Source organism: Triturus cristatus, chromosome 4_1, assembly GCF_964204655.1.
Source record: "Triturus cristatus chromosome 4_1, aTriCri1.1, whole genome shotgun sequence".
Taxonomy (NCBI): Eukaryota; Metazoa; Chordata; class Amphibia; order Caudata; family Salamandridae; genus Triturus; species Triturus cristatus.
This window is the reverse complement of record NC_140585.1, coordinates 79487586-79504264: the sequence shown is the minus strand read 5'-3', so window position 1 is coordinate 79504264 and position 16679 is coordinate 79487586. Positions and strand designations below refer to the sequence as shown.

General features: G+C 43.5%; 1 protein-coding gene across 3 annotated transcripts in view; it reads left to right on the top strand.

The window, feature by feature from the left end:
• The window catches only part of CORO1B (coronin 1B), a 189317-nt gene extending 186188 nt beyond the window's left edge, over positions 1-3129 (top strand). For all 3 annotated transcript variants that reach the window (XM_085651644.1, XM_085651645.1, XM_085651646.1), the window contains one exon: positions 1061-3129. In XM_085651644.1, coding sequence (XP_085507770.1) covers positions 1061-1186 — 126 coding nt within the window. In that variant the 3' untranslated portion in view covers positions 1187-3129. The remainder of the gene's footprint in view (positions 1-1060) is intronic.
• Positions 3130-16679: the final 13550 nt, after the last annotated feature.

The window sequence follows — 16679 nt, the reverse complement described above, 5'->3', positions numbered from 1 at the left end:
AGTCCTCTGCAACGTCCTCTGGGATTGCCACTGCATAGGGAAGAACTGCTTTACAGTCTGTGCATTGCATGTGTATCTACATCTACGTATGCCACGAACGGAAAATGTTACTTACCCTACAAGAATCTGTTCGTGGCATGTAGTGCTGTAGATTCACATGCATTCACCTTCCTCCCCAGAGGCCTTTGGTTGTTGAACAGGCTCTTCTTTCTTTACTTGTTATATAGTCTTCTCATTCTGTATCTCTATCTGCACCCTTCTTGCGGAGAAACAGTCTAACTATGGAACCGATGTCCATACGCATTACCAGTAATAGGTGGAGTAAGCATACCTCGTGACTCGAAGACGCCTACTACTTCTTCAGAAAAAAGCTACACATGTCAAAGCCCAACACTAGATAGCAGAAGTATGCACAGCATGTAAATCTACAGCACTACATGTCACAAACATATGCTTACAGGGTAAGTAACAATTTTCTTATGTGGCTCTTTTGGATCTGACCAAAAGGCAGCAAAAAGCCCAAGCATGTGGCTCTTTCAAACATAACCTGCAGAGCCTGGGTGACCTGTAATCATTGCATATTGTGCACCTCCTTTCTAGATTTTTGTCTTTTATTCAATCAGTTCCCCCTGTCTGACTTGTCCCCTTTCCCTCTGGGGCACCTATTTCGATTGTTTTCATTCCCTTGCTGTCTTAACTCCTGTCCTCGCACCACATTTTTCCTCTCAAACATTTGCTTGACTCCCCTCACTTTTCCTCTGCTATTCATTTCTTTTTCCTGCTGCCTTCTCCCTCATAGCCTCATCCCCTCAATTCCTCTCCTTCCTTATTTCCACTTTTTCATTCTTTTCCATGATCTTTGTTTTCCTCATTTGCTCTCATAGCTCCTTTTTTCGATTCCCCTCGCATTTTTCCCCATAAATAAGCCTCTCTCCTTATTTTGGTCCTCACGCTTTTCCACTCCTTTCTCACTTCTATACTCACTTTCCTTTCTTCATTTTCACTTCCAGTTAAATTCATGTCCTTCTCTGCATTGTTCTTTTCCTGCCCATCTGTACAGGACAGCGACCGGCTGGATGAAGTGCTGAAAGAGCTGAAGTCTCTCAAGCTGCTCGTGAAGCAGCAGGGCCAGCGCATTGAGCAGCTGGAGGAACAACTCAGTAAGATCCAGAACGGAGACGCTTAGAACCCCCAAGCCCGCTCCTTCTCGTTTTCTACAGAAAAGAAGAAAAAACAAAAAAATGGATAGTCCCTGGACTTATAATCTTACACGCATTCTATGGAAATCATGTACAACCAAAGTGTATTCAATGATATGCATTCCTCGTCTGGGGGACCGGTGATGTCACATGCAGGCTTTCATGTGTTTCCTTACATTCCACCCCTGTGTATTTTAAAACGCCCCAGAGGTGACAGATGACTGCTGCTGGTCTCTTTCAGCTCATGAACTGTGAGGAGCCTTCCTGTTGTGGTGTTTGCAGCAGCAGCTTGTCGGCAGGGGTTCATCAGATGCGCGGAGGTGCACCCTTGTTTGTAAAACTCAAATGGATGTGTCTGCTGGTTGAAAGGGAATGTTTGCTTCACTATAGATGACAGTCTGTGCAAGTGAGCTCCTAGGTCCTGTGCAGTGAATGATTTTCTGATTTTTCTTTTTTGGTCCTTTGGTATACATAGCACTGTTTGCTGAAGCTTCTAAAGGCTGCCACCTTAACATTACGGTAGACTGGCCTAAAAAAAGGGTGGGGGGATTGGGGGAGAGAGCTTCCAACAGGCCCGTTGGACAGGGACAGTCAGGCTGTTGACCGGAACATAACTAACTGCCATGCCATATTAGGCTTTCAGATTCTTGGCTTTCTGAAGAGATTTCCTGTAAGCCAGACCTGGGCCCGCCTGCTGTTTTTGGTTGCCTTGTGGATGAGGGAACAGTTCATTTTGAGTCGAAGGGACCGATGGACAGTAAGGGATAAAGTGCATTGTAAACTACTAACATTGTAATATTCCATTAATTAGGCGTGGGGAATGTAGCTAGAATCTTATTGGGTAATATCAGTTGCCCACGGAGTAAGTTTTTGAGTCCTTGCCATTCTAACAGCTGCTTTCAGCTCAAACCTCACTGGGTGATTGGAAATGGCATCCATCTTGTCCTCTTTCCCAATCCTCTGATGCCCCCAGCGTGGTGACCATCTTTAGACACACTGCCAAATATGAATTGTTGTCCTGGCACCGATTCCCGTGTAGTGGAAGAAATATTTTAGTCAAGGACCCTAGCTTGGTAGCCCCCATCAGTATTCACACGACTGGATGTTACCCAGTCGTGCCCACCCTCTCTTTGTACAGAGGTTGCCGGCTGAGCTCACTCTCAACATTACCTTTCCGCTGCTCCTGTTTCTGATGCTCACCTAGCAGAGGTACCACTAGTTGCCATGGGGTTCTAAAATGGAGCAAAAGTTTGTTTGCTTTGCCCACTCTTCAGACCCAGTGTGCCAGGGAGAATACAGTGATTTGCCCACCCACTCCTCTTTTAATGCGCCTCTGTAAACATAGAGTGTAGAAATTTCAGTACCCAATTCCACCCTTTGGGCAGAACGGTTGTTTGCAGTGGGCGTGTGACATGGTACCATTGCAGAAAAAGTAATCTTTTGCTTTTCCCCACTCAAGCAGTCAGTGTGATGCCCTCACACTGCATTGCCGCCAAGCCATGCAGCACAATACCTAGTACAACACGTCTTGGGTATCCCTCTTTCCCTTTCTTACTCTACATTCAGTGGCTGGTAATCTGGCAGGCTACCAGAAAGAGGTAGTGCAGCGATTGTTGGAGGTGGGAGGATATGAGAGTTTTGATGTCGGATATGGGGGGTCTCCAACTGCTGTTGGGTACAAGTAATTTGAATCCCAGCAGAGCTGTGGGGTACAAGCATTTTCAGGATAGATGGGTATGTGGAAGTGGTTGCAAATGTAGTACTCAATATAACAAGATTTTGGGATGAGTCTTTTCATTTTATATATAAATTTATATATATTGAAATATAATTTTTAGGTAAGCATCAGGGATAAAGGACGTGCAGGTTGTACATTGCTTTTGAACTAACTGCAAAGAATTCTGGGAAAATAAACCTCTTTATATTAAAAGATGTGTTGGTTTTTATTTCGTTACTTATATCCTGGGTCAGCACTAGAGACACCGACCTAGTAGTTTTCCATAAGAGAAATACAATCCTGCATGTCCCTGTTTAGATCCCTTTTCAAGATGAAGATCTTTGCTGATTAAATCAATTGAAAACAGCCTGGGGCACATGGTGGAGACGGCAGCAGGCTGAGTTGACCTGACGCATAGCTTCCCAAGCTAGTGGATGGTTCAAAAGTGTCAGAACTACTTGGAGAAAGTTGCAGAATGCAATGGAATCATTGTAAAGGTGATGGCATTGTACTCTTCTTTTAGTATCACCATCAATATAGATTATTTAAGATTTATTCCTTTTTGTTTCTTGCTCTTATTTCCCTGCCCTTTTTTCGCTCTCAATTGTGACCCAGGACTGCCAGATTAGAGAGTGGGTGGCAATATGGTTTAAATGCCCTTGTGTGGTCACCGAGACCACCTTGCCAAATTGCTGCCATTGAGGATTTGCATGTAGTTATAGTATCTAGCTTGATGGTGGATATCACTGTCCGAAAATTCACAGATGTAAATTGGTAAATCCTGGATGTGCACTGCTGTCTGCTACACTGGCTGGCCTCTCCTAAATGAGGAGTCTCTTTGGTTATACTGATCTGTGCCAGAAGTGAGAGTTGTTTCATCCCACGACTGATCACGCCTCTGCAAGCGAGATATCCCTTACAGGTACGGTATCAGGCTCGATCAATGATTACATATGGAAAAACGTTTGGTAGGGTGAAAGTTAAGTTTTTCTTCAGACCTACAAGCTCTCAATTGGATATTCTCAGTATAGGGGTTTTAATGCAGCACACACCTAAAATCACATAAAGCACCTTTAAAGTGTCAAAAAAGCAAAATCAGAGACTGAATGGGTACCGCTGTTCTGTCAGTTCCACAAATTTCTACTTATTTTAAAATCGTGCAGGTTGAGACCAACGTCCCTCCTGCCTGCACATTTAAACGAGGATCAGATATTCTGGCTATATTTATTTCCTGTTCCTCAACTCCTCAAGGCATTATTCATCTTGTTTACCAACAAAAGGGTGCTCCCTCTTCTACCCCTGGTTCGTTCCTCGATATTTTAGATTGTTACAAATGAGAGGAGTATTATTCTTAGTTAAGAGCTCAATTATAATATACAGAGAAAAAAACATAAAATACTTAACGAAAGGGCAGGAAAACAAGTAGCACAAGGGCAATTTGATTCACATGGTCCCCCTTACTACTGCCAATTGAACAGTGACATTGACAGTCAACCTCAAATCCAACACTTCACAGAGCATGGACCGCTCTAAGAAAGAATCCTAAATTTGCTGAATCTCTGGAGGCTCTGCTCACATACGTTTCTTAGAGTAAAATTGTTAGCAAAGCTGTTGCAAGACGAAAGAGATTAAGAATACATTTGCTGACATTCCGGACATGATCAAGCAAGGTGGTAACAATTCTGTCATCAAGGAAACCAAGGACAAGACTGGCTTGCAAGTGGATGTCTTTAAGGATTTAACTTCTACTAATCCAAACAAATCCTTGAACGGCAGTGAAGGAATGATGTGTTGGAATGCAGCTTAGACTATCTTGAGAACTGTGATGGGAGTAAAAAGGAATGTCTATTAGGGGTTTTTGATGCCCTGGAATTAGGCAAATCATTGATATCTCATGTAGGCCAGCTGTTTCATGATACGATGCCAGCAACTGAAACCACTATAGATCTCACTCTAGTTATCTAGGGGATTCATCGTGAACCAATCGAAGCAACTAACTGTCCTACTGAGTTGTACAGACAAATACTCTATTTTGTGCAACCCTATACGTGTGAAAAATTATAACTTCTGATCCAGTCCAATATTTCTCAACAGCTGAATTGATATTGAGAGCTGATATAAATGATGCATACATTCGAGGCCCTGGAAATGCATGTAATTATAGCACCCAGATAGATTTAATTTGATGATTAAGACCTCTAAATTTAAACTCTGCCTTTTGGCTGCCAAACAGAATAGAATTATGATAATAGACTCGAATGGAGTGCAGTTTAGGCTGTAAGCTTTAGTATATATTTCACTTGGTCAAGAAATGTTATTTATTCTAAAAGATGCCAACCGGTTTAGAAAACTCTTTGCCTATGACAACGCAAGTAGAGTTTATGTAATCTGATAGAGACTTCTAGCCATGGATTCCTTACCTTAGAACATGGGTACTAACAAACATTTTTCCAACAGCCACAAAGTTTAGTTTCTGATGTGACTGAGATCCTCATTGATGCTAATGTGGTGGCAGTCATGAAGGGAACATTTAGGGGGTTGGGTTGTGGCAGTGTGATGGGTGTAGGGCAAGCGAAGAACATACATCTAGTGTCTGAATTTTACAATTTGAAACCAGAAAACTTGGGTTTAATCTCAGCGTCCCACTCTACCAAACTGCCTGATCCTAGGCAATTGTTTTATTTCACTTACCTTCCTTTTTCTTCGTTATCGCATATAAAGAACCTCAAAATGCCTGACTTTCGGGATCTGCACTGTGCAAAACCTTCTCGTGTGTTTAATTTAATAAACTATAATGTTGTTCATGTATAGTGGGTGCCCAAACTCCCCAAAGAGTGCACATAAGAACTGACTTGCCTCTTGGTTCACTATTGGCATTGTTTTCTGGGTGGGGGAAGAATGTTTGTTTCTGAATTTATGTTTGAAAACGATCACTTAAAAAGAAAATCCTTCTCAAAGCACTGATGTATTCTGATGTACTAAGCTGAAATGTTATGTTATGTTATTATGACTTCTAGAGCGTACGATTACCATACGGTGTCCTGGCGCTGAGCACTGATAACCTAAGATAACAGAGAACTAGAACTGAGAGAAGAACCATGTTTTAAGATTTTTCCTAAAAAAAACTGAAATCAGAGGGGTTTCTCAACATGAAAGGGAGTTCATTCCAGATTTTGGAAGCACTATTTACAAAACTTTTACCTCCCCAGTTTACTTTTTTGAAACAGGGAGTTTTCACTAGCTTAGCACCAGTAGATCTAAGATTTCTGCAAGGGATACACCAAGAAAACTTATTTTTAAGAAACTCTGGACCAATCCCGTTCAAGGCTCTAAACACAATACACAAGGCCTTAAAGCGAGATCTCGGGTAAGTTGGGAGCCAGTGCAGTTTCTTTAATTCTCCCTTGACTGAAACAGTCCTAGGAGTCCTGGTCAGCAGTCTGGCTGCAGCATTCTGAATGGCCTGCAGCCTAATTTGATGTTGTATTTGCATATTAAGATAAAAACTATTACAATAGTCAAGGCGTGACAGTATTAATGCAGTCACCACCGTTCTCAGACTCCCCTTGGATAGAAAAAACCTGATTTTTCTGATCATTCTAAGCACCATTGAGCATCCCGACGTCCCATTACTCACCTGGTCCCCCATAGTAAGTTTGTCATCTATCACCACACCCAGATTTTTGGCTTTCCTGGAAGGTGAGGGACAAAGACCAAGATTGACAGGCCACCAATCAGGCGTCCACATCCGAGGATTGTTACCAAATCTCAGAACCTCCGTTTTAGCTGAATTCAATTTGAGGCAATTTGCCGACATCCACATAGAGATGGATCCCATACAATCTGAAAAACGTGCACCTATTTCCTTTTCAGCTCCCTCCATCACAGACAACACAATTTGTGTGTCGTCTGCGTAGGAGGTGAGTTGGAACCCAAAAGATCTAATAATGCCAGCCAGGGCTGCCACATAGATGTTAAAAAGTGTGGGGCTAAGAGCTGAGCCCTGCGGCACCCCACATGGCAAGGAGAAGGGTTCAGAGATGTTGCCATTTAGTTCGATTGTTTGTGACCTGTCCTTCAAGAAAGAGTTTAACAAATTCCAGGCTCGACCTCCTATCCCGATCTCTGATAGCCGATTAAGTGATACCTCATGGTGAACGGTATCAAAGGCCGCGGAAAGGTCCAATAGGATCAGCATCGCATTCCCTCCCTTGTCCACAGCCTCTCTAATCTCCTCTGTAGATTTAAGAAGTGCTAGCTCAGTGCTGTGAAAAACTCTGAAACCGTATTGTGAGGAATCCAGAGAGTTGTTAGACTGGAGAAAATCACTAAGTTGCCTGTTTATAGCTTTTTCTAGTATTTTGGCTGGCAGGGGAAGTCTGGAAATAGGACGGTAGTTGATTGGGTCCTTGGGGTCCAAAGACAGTTTTTTCAGTAATGGGAGCACTGAAGCTTTTTTCCAAAGGTTAGGAAAGATTCCAGATAGAAATATATCATTGAACAAAGGTGTCAAAACCCTACAGATAGTATCCGCAATCTGCTTAATGATCCATGTAGGACAGGGATCACTCGGGCACCAGATTTTATACTGTTCAGTAATTTCACAGTGTCCTCTTTTTCCAGAGGAAAAAAATAGTCCAAGGTACTCTCGGATGGGTGGGAAATTTCCAATTTTAAATCAGTCTGATTTTTATCAATCGAGTCTGACAGAGACAGAAAAATTGTTTCAACTTTCGACTGAAAAAACACCCCGACTACATTACAGAAGTCAGGGGCAACAGGATTGTTTGGTGTCCTGGGTCTGGACAGTTTAATAACTGTTTTGAACAGCTCCTTCGAATCAGATTTAGCTTTAGTTATTTGTAAAGAAAAAAATTCTTTCTTAGCTAACATAAGGGATTGCTTATAGTTGGAGATAGTTAATTTAAGTTCTATTTTGTCAACCGTAGCATAGTTCTTCCGCCATATCCTTTCAGCACGTTTACATAATATTTTTTTTTCCCTGAGCTCACCTGAGTACCAAGGTGCGGTAGGTGAAGCCCTTTTAGGCGTCCATTTTTTAGGGGGTACTAATTTAAGACCTGCATCATCTATCCAACTGTTGTACAAACATGTTGCTTCTTCAATGTCCTGTGGAGCTGTATACATTGAATCATTAAGGGAAGATTCCAATTGTTTAGTATCTAGTTTGCCCCATGCCCTAGTAGTAATCTCCTTGTTCTGTTTAAAACCAGTGAAACGCCTCCTAGAGCTAATTAGTTCAAACTTGACCACAAAGTGATCAGACCAGGTGATCGGAAGGGTGGAGATATTAACTAGGTCACTATTGTTTGAAAATATCCCATCTAGGGTATGACCTTTCATATGAGTAGGAAAGGAGACCAGTTGTTCAAAGCCACCTATGGACATGATGTTGTTTAGTCTGGCTGTGTCCGGATCCTCAGGTTTCTCCAAATGAAAGTTGAAATCTCCAAGCACTACAAATGATTGTTGACTCAGCCCTTCTTCTAATAACAGACTCAAAGAGTCCAAAAAGCCATTCTTCCCACCCGGCGGACGATAGATTAAAATCCCTTTAAAAGGCTTATAGAGTGCTGAAAATATCTTAAAAGAAAGAGCTTCACACCCTTGATCGTAGACAGGCACGAAGTGTGGAGTAAGCGAATCATGATACATCACCGCAAGCCCTCCGCCCCATTTCTGGGTTCGATCAAGAGTATAGCAGTGAAAGCCAAATGGTCTGGCTTTGACCCGGTCCGGACCAGAGGTGCTGTCTAACCACGTCTCTGTAATAAATGCCCATTTAATGTTATCCTCCAATAAAAGGGCACATTCCATAGAGTGCTTTACTAGTGACCTGGCATTAAATAACATACAGTTCAAATGAGTATCCCTTCCATTTCCCCCAACCGAAACCTGAGTAGTTTCCCTATGTTTAATAGGTAAGTTTAACATCGTTGGAAACGGTGCCAAACACTCATTGCACACTAAGCTCCCCCTAACTATGTCTGAAAGTGTATTACTTTCATAGTAGGTGCCTGGAAACAATTTATGACAATGAAAACCTTTGTCTATCTGATTCCGCATGTGAAGTTCCTTACTAGTATAGTTCCTTCTATCCGGTATGGGGAGGCCAGGGGGACTGGCCCTGTGCACGGCACGGCCCGAGCGCAGACTGGCTTGCCTTAGGCGTGCCAGCGGCGTGCCCGCACTCCTTAAGTATGCCCCCCTGAACCACTAGACCGCTAACAGGAGAAGTGGTATCGTTCTCGCCAGGAGCGGAGCTCCAATGAAAGTGCAAGTGCTCAAACACAGTTCCCTTCCTGTCAATTTTAAAAACAAATGCCGTTTCCAATCAAAGTTAAGTTAAAAGCCATGGTTCTGCATGTTAGTGAAATGCACTTTTTTGTGTTTTGAAGAGACCTTATCATAATTTTTTCACTTTTTCTGCAACATGTCTTTAAAAATGAAGGTGTTCCTAAAGTACAGGACAACCTAGTTACTTCCTTTCTTTAACTTCAATTAACGTTCAAATAAAGGCTTGACTGTTTATTTAACATCTTTTGAATCCTAGTGCTGAGTCAGGTAAATAGCAGCTGCTGTTGATGAGGAGGCCACATGTGAAGGTCAGGAGTGCCCCATTTGGCCCGGGCCATACTTTGAGAATCACTGCCTCAGAATTATCCCCAGGCATCATACTGGATCTGGAAACTTTTTTTTATGAGCGGTACCCCTGTGTGTCAGTAGGTGGCATTGTTGGGCTCTGCGTGGTGTCAGTGTCCGTACCTATATAGACTCTGAGGTCAATTATTTTATTTCAGCGCCAGTCAGTGCAGATCCGGAGAAGATTTACCCCAGTCAATTTTTTAATGACTTAAAAAAATATATATCTTTTCTTGTACCTTTCTTCGAAAATTTTCGAGGCAGTTTCTCTTGGTGTGGAAGATATATCCGTGAGGAAGGCTGCTTTTAAGCTTTTTGCCGCCCTTCATTGTCAAATGTGGGTGACTGACCCACACTTCGTCTGCCTCTGGTGCCGTGAGTGTGACCGTGATGCCAAGACCTGTTTTGATTATCACACCATGTTCCCCAAGCCCTTGAGGGAACAGTACATCAAGCTCCTTGCTGCTCGACGTGCTCGGTCGTGGAGCAAATCCAAGTGCTTGTCGTCACACGCAAAGTTGTCTGGGTATTCAGGTAAGACCCACTGGTTCAAGAAGTTGAAGAGGTCTTTGACTTCGCCTCGTCCATTGAAGTCTACGGAGAAGACTAGGGAGTGTCTGCATTCAAGGCCTTGCTCCTGCTAGAGCACCTTCGGGCCCATGGGTTCTGAAGGGGCCCCCACTGGTCTTCTGCCAGCCGGTTCGCCCCCTGCATCAGTTGGGCTCCTTGGATCCATGGACTGACCCGGACCAGCACCAGTCAGGTCACTTCGACCTTTCTCAGGCCCCCCACTACCAGTGTCCATGCCTCTATCCCCATTCTCATCACCGACTCGGATACAGAGCCAGATGGGTGTCGTCTGACTCCGGCGTAGACTGGAGGCGTTCCATTTAGGCCAGAGCCTGTGCCCTATTCTTATGGGCTAGGATTTAAGGAGGATTGGAGGGGCTTCTGCAGCCCCTAGGTGTCACTGAGGACACCCTGTGTGAGGATTTGGCAGATGCCAGTGGTCTGAACATCTCCCCAGACACTGGCTTTGCGTCTCCTCCTACCGCGGCTATGGAGCAGGGTACCTCTTTCGCAATGATGGTGCCTCTTTCTCAATGATGGTACGAAGGGCGCTGAGGCCCTGAACCTTACGCTGCCCTTGGTGGCAGTCAAGAGAAACGTCTTTACAGAGGTGCTTCAACCGGGAGTTGCCCCCATAGAACCATTACTCTCATTGAATGAAGCCCTAACAGACATCCTACTCTGGGTCTGGTACAAGCCCTGCACAGGAACTCCTGTGAGAAGGACGATTGCCTGCTGCCATCACTTCGTCCCAGGGGACCCCAACTTCCTCCCTCGGTGCTCCTTTCCGGAAAGCTTGGTTGTCCAAGCCTCCACCTCCAAAGTAAATTGTGGCACATTCCCTTCCACAAAAAACGTCCAGCACACGTGCCCCAAAGTTTGAACTGTGAAAACAAGAGGTATGCAGTTCCTGTAGAGGGAGAGTAGGTATGGTCCTTACCTGGAGGGGCACTCACGGGGAATGCTCCTATAAGGAGCAAGAGCCCTCACACACCCAAGGGATGTCATGCTACATCATTGGGCAGGTCCTCGTTGGGCTGGCACTGCAATGCCCAACGGGCCCTACAGGGGGGCCCCTTGCCAGAGATCTTTTACTTCCTATCATCAGCCAAGATCGCAGCTGTAAGTAATAGCAAATGCACATGAACGCATGCTGAGAATAACTGCGTGACAGGCACGTCACATACTTACTACATCACCTTACCCCTCTAAACAAACGAACAAAACAACTGGAACCGCACAATAACAAAGCAAAGAATCAATACATTACAAAATCCTTAAATCTAGCAGTGTCATTAACATCACGTTGCCGCCCAGTCTCCTGTGTACCTGTTCAGCCACCACAGCTGAACTTGATGGAAAACAAGGCCCATTCTTAGCAGGCTCATCATGTCCACCCTGATCCAAGGTAACAGATGTGGGCTGCGCCCACTGCTGTCCAATCAGATTCCAAGACAAGCCTACTCTTTCTCAGTATAATGTTGGCCTGCTGGTCATAAAGTTTCACAAGTTGATGTTTGTTCCACTATCCCTTACTTTCAAGGAGTGCAGCACCCACATCAACTCTGACAGGAGCCGAGTAAATAGATTTGCAGCATAGACGTCTTCTAGATTCACAAAATTGTGCATATACCGCCGTCTAGTGGTTGGAGTCGGAAAGTGCTTTGTATTGTATTTTTTTTTTTTTTTGCTTTGGGAGGTTGCGAAACCTGATCCCTCTGGTGAGGCTACAACCACCATCGTGTGTGTGCAGGCTCTCAGATTATTTTTTCCGCCATGGAGATCGGAGGTACCCCGAAGACTTCGGTGAAAAGACAGCAGCAGACGCATGCAACAGAGGAGGCCCACCAGAAACTCCAAGGAAATCGGTGGTAATAACAGAGTTGCATGAGGGGTTGATCTTGAGCAAAGCAGCTTGTTTGGCGCTGCTCACATTATTCCTCATGCCGCAGGGCAAGTACATTTTTTGTTGCCTTTTACAAAACTGTCCCCAGACTGTTAAGGGGATGCTCTGCACAGAGCGAATGCTTCATGCACAAACGAGGTAAGAATTTCCTCTTGAATGTATGATGGCATCATGACTGATGAAATGCTCCACGCACAAGCGCAGGACTTAAAAATGTAAGCCGCATTTATTAAAAAAAATATTCGGAATATATACTAGTCGGTCGAACCTGCCTGTATTTACAGCACCGTGTTGGTACGCATGCAGGGTTCTGGCACTGCATTTCAAACGCACAAATAATCAAAAGGCTTCATGGGAAGGGATTATTTCCCAGTCTTTACTTCATTTTCAGACACAGCTGGAACTTAGCTCAATCGTGCGATACACTTATAAGGTAAAAGGCGTAGTTTTACTTAAAGAGAAAATGATAAACTCTTTAAACGGTTGCCAGCAAAGCAGGGTGCTTAATTCCCTACTATCTAGCCATAACAAACATTTATAACAAGCATTTGCAATGCAATAGGTCTCGCATTTACGTGAGTTTGAGCTATTGACATTGCAAATGACAATGCCTTTTATTTTTGTTTTTTGAACATAAATAAAAGGCATTGTCATTTACAATGCCAATAGCTTAAACTCGTGTAAATGCGAGACCTATTGCATTGCAAATGCTTGTTTTAATTTGTATTAATTGTATGTTACTAGAGTTTAAGCTGTCGTGGTATTCAAAGCATTTTAAGGGACCTATTGATTATATTCTCTAGATGTATTTTGGTTAATATTTTATGTGGATCTCTTTGGAGTTCTGTAACATATATAAAAAATTAACTTGTAACTGACGCATGGTTTCTAGCTTTCAGGGATCAATCAGAGTCCAGAAAAGCTCCGCAGATCTTAGTGGAGTCCCAGGGGTTCTCGGTGATCAATTATATGTGGAAACATGGATTACAAAAGACTTCTTTTGGGAATATGTAGGTTCGAAAGTATAGTTTGCTAAAATCTCATCCTTCCGTACATTTCAATTTAACATATTTGGCGGCAAGCGTTGTACTGAGTTTTTGTGTAACAAGAGTATCGGGTCAAGTGACTCCGGATTGTACGGCTGTATGTAATTTTGCACCATTAAAAATATATTTATATACATATTTGGCGGTAAGCGTTTGATGTAGAGATGAGCCCATCAATCATTTTGGAAGATATTTATTTAAGTTTATATTTTAGAATCTTTTTCAGTCTGTTTTGACATAGTTCGTAAAACCAGCTAAATGGTTTCTGGATCGGAGCATTTGCCTGTCTTACACTTCTAACCTCTAGATGGCAGTATTGACTTGGCAATGGTGCTCCTCTGCTCCCTACAGAACATAATAGGGAAATGGCTGATATGAAGCAGAGTTGTAAAATATTATGTTGGATGTATTTATCCTCCCCGCTATTGTGAACCTGTCTAGTTAACTTTCCAAGAAGCCGTCCCATCATCCTAGGGACAGAAGGCAGCGAAAACAAAGCTGTAATTGGCAAAGCAATGTATGTCTAATGAGGTGGTGGCATATTGCGGCGACCTTTATAACAAGCAGGAAGTGGGATAAGGAAGGGGGTGGCAAATGGTGTGCACTTTCGCGGCCGCTTTGATGTTCTCAGTGGCCGCGCGGCTCACTGAGAACATCAAAGCGGCCGCGAAATGATCACGCAGGCTGCCAAATGGTGCGCGTGCACGGCGCACATGCACTGTAGTTGGCGGCCTGAAAGCACTGGTTTGCACTTCCAAATCCCCCTTTTACAAAAGCTCTCGCGAGTGCAGCGCTAAAGCGCTGGCTCAGGCGAGACCTAAAAAGCACCAGAGACCCTGTTTTAACTAGCGGCAAAGCCAAACCTTTTGGTTTGCACATAGCACAATTCTCAACACGGGCCCTGTCCCCCCTCCCTGATACACATAGCATCAAGGAGGCTTCCAGCATTCCACTGTAAAAGCCATAAAACTCTCCTGTTCCCGCCGAACAGGAGGCCTTCATGTCGACCTCTGAGGCATCATAAATCAGGGCCTTATCTCCGGGAAGCGCATTCCTGAGCGGCCTTGCTAAACAGGGCCTCTAAGGGGGTTTTAGTTTCTCAATAAAGGCGTACATAAATTAAAGCACTTCATTACGTTTTTTTATCCTCACCTTCCCAAAGGCCAAAATTTATTGTAAGGGTTTTTCCCTGAAAATCCCAAAACCATGCTACATCACATATAGCAACCATATGGCAACTTTGAGCAGTTACTAAAGCACCTGGCTATAATAATTCACTGCAAAGCTTTTTCGCGCAAGCAGTACAAGACAAAGCATTTCACGCAGGCTTCACAGCTATGCTGTACATAAGCCTCAAAGATTGCACTACCAGAAAGCCGCTGATAACATAACACAGCGACGAAGAACAAATAATTCACGGTAAAGCATAGGGCATTCAATAAATGAAAGCCTCATTCATGCGCAAACAGGCAGGCGCTTGCAAAATGGCGCTAAGTACTAATATGCGCACAAGTGCAGTGTTACCTGCTGAGCCACTACATTCAAAGAAGTTGCAATAGTAGGGGACCTTGTACATTAAGCCTATTATACCAAAATAACACATATCAGGATACTCTATGGGAAATACAGATGCGGTTTATCGCACACCCATAAAACAACTTGTGCTATATAACATATAGCACACACAGTTACAAAACATGGGGCAATAAATAGCTCAATAACACAGGTAATATGCAAACATTTACCAGTGAATACAGCCACTTCCAAAGAATTTACAATCTTGCTGCACAGCATTGCAACAGGCAAAATCACAGAGGTGCCTGGTACCACAAGGTACAAATGCGCGCAGTTTCGCACCATTACCTACAGAGCCCCTACAAACTCTAACGTGGCAAGGCTTTGTTAATCAAGATCAAATTGCATCTAATCTTGCACGCAGAAATACAGGGGCTGGGCCTACATGTAGACAAATGCATAGAGCCATGCACCTTCCACTTTGTAAAATTACACCCATAAAGGGCAGAGTAAAACCAAAAGATTCCGGGTTTGCATTTGTATGCACCCAAGATATATACAGTCAGCCCTTAAAACATCTCAAACATTTGAATACATCCCCACATAATAACGCATCAAAGAGGGGATAGATATATATATACATGTATGTATGTATGTATACATTCTATGCATATTGTCGCATATATATATACATCTAGGTATTCCAATGTTTAGGGATATATATGTATATATATCCAGAAGGAAAACACTCCAAAGGTAGAAAATATATATATATATAGATACATAGGTACATAAAGGTGTAGGAGTGTGGACGGTTTTCATATATGGGTGTGTGTATATATATGTATATATATATATATATATATATGTGCATATATATACTTGGGCCTGTAGGGGTATATATGTGTATGCATGCATGCATGTACACGCCACTTACCAGTAACACTCAACGCATGGCGCCTGTGTAAAATATACAGCACACATAATTTTCTGATACAGTGCTGCAAATATGACACTATACGTACTTTAAACGCACTGTTACTTCTAAGGGGCAATTAAGTCTCAATCACCAAGACTCAAACCCCAAAATACAAGTACATATCTACGCACGCTACACAGCATTTCATTCACCAATGCAATATGTACTTGCAGCACAACATCATGTTTGCTTCAATGACAAAGGTGAGTCAGCTTCACTAAATGGGCTGATCACCATGATATGGGTGGGCTTACCACAACCACACATCTCACACACACTATGGGTGTGGCGAGCTCACAACCACACTCATCTCACACACACACTATGGGTGTGGCGAGCCCAAATGGTGGAAGTCTTCTCCTACCACGGAGACTGATCTTGGCACCAAGGGAGCCGGCAACTCTTCAAGGGGAGTTAACCGCGACTTCCAAAACTAAGGCCGGCAACTGGGGTTGACCGCGACCTTTTATGGACACCGTAAGGGAGCCGGCAACTCTTCTATATGAGTTAACCGCGACTTCCAGAGGTATCCCATATGGCCGGAAACTGAGGTTGGCCGCGACCATAAAATTCGCCAAATACGGTGGGGGGGTAACACCCTACCACCACATGCTGCACCTACACAGATTAATACAAAAGACAAACTAATCAATACCTCTAACATTGCATATGCCTACCATATAGAAAGGCAGGTTAACGGGGATAATGTAAGAACACATTCCTCGCATCTGGCACGCCGGATAGGGCCTCCTACTCATCACAATATATAAAGGCAAACGCAACACACACCTTACCAGGTTGTGTTTACGTTACAACTACCATTAACAATTCATAAGTGCAAAAAAAAAAAAAAATACAGGGCGCAGTTCTTCAGGCTTCCTGACTACATGATAAAAACTGCACACAGTCTGCACACAGCACACTCAAATGTTACTCTCTCTCTCCCTTCCGCGTAATCACAAGGGAGGTCGATACCAATAACAGCAGGCATTAATTAGACTTATACAAATTAGGAGACCATTCGCAGGTGTTAGCCAGAAGGCCCACTGTGCACAATGCACTTCAAGGGCCGTAACCTTCATTA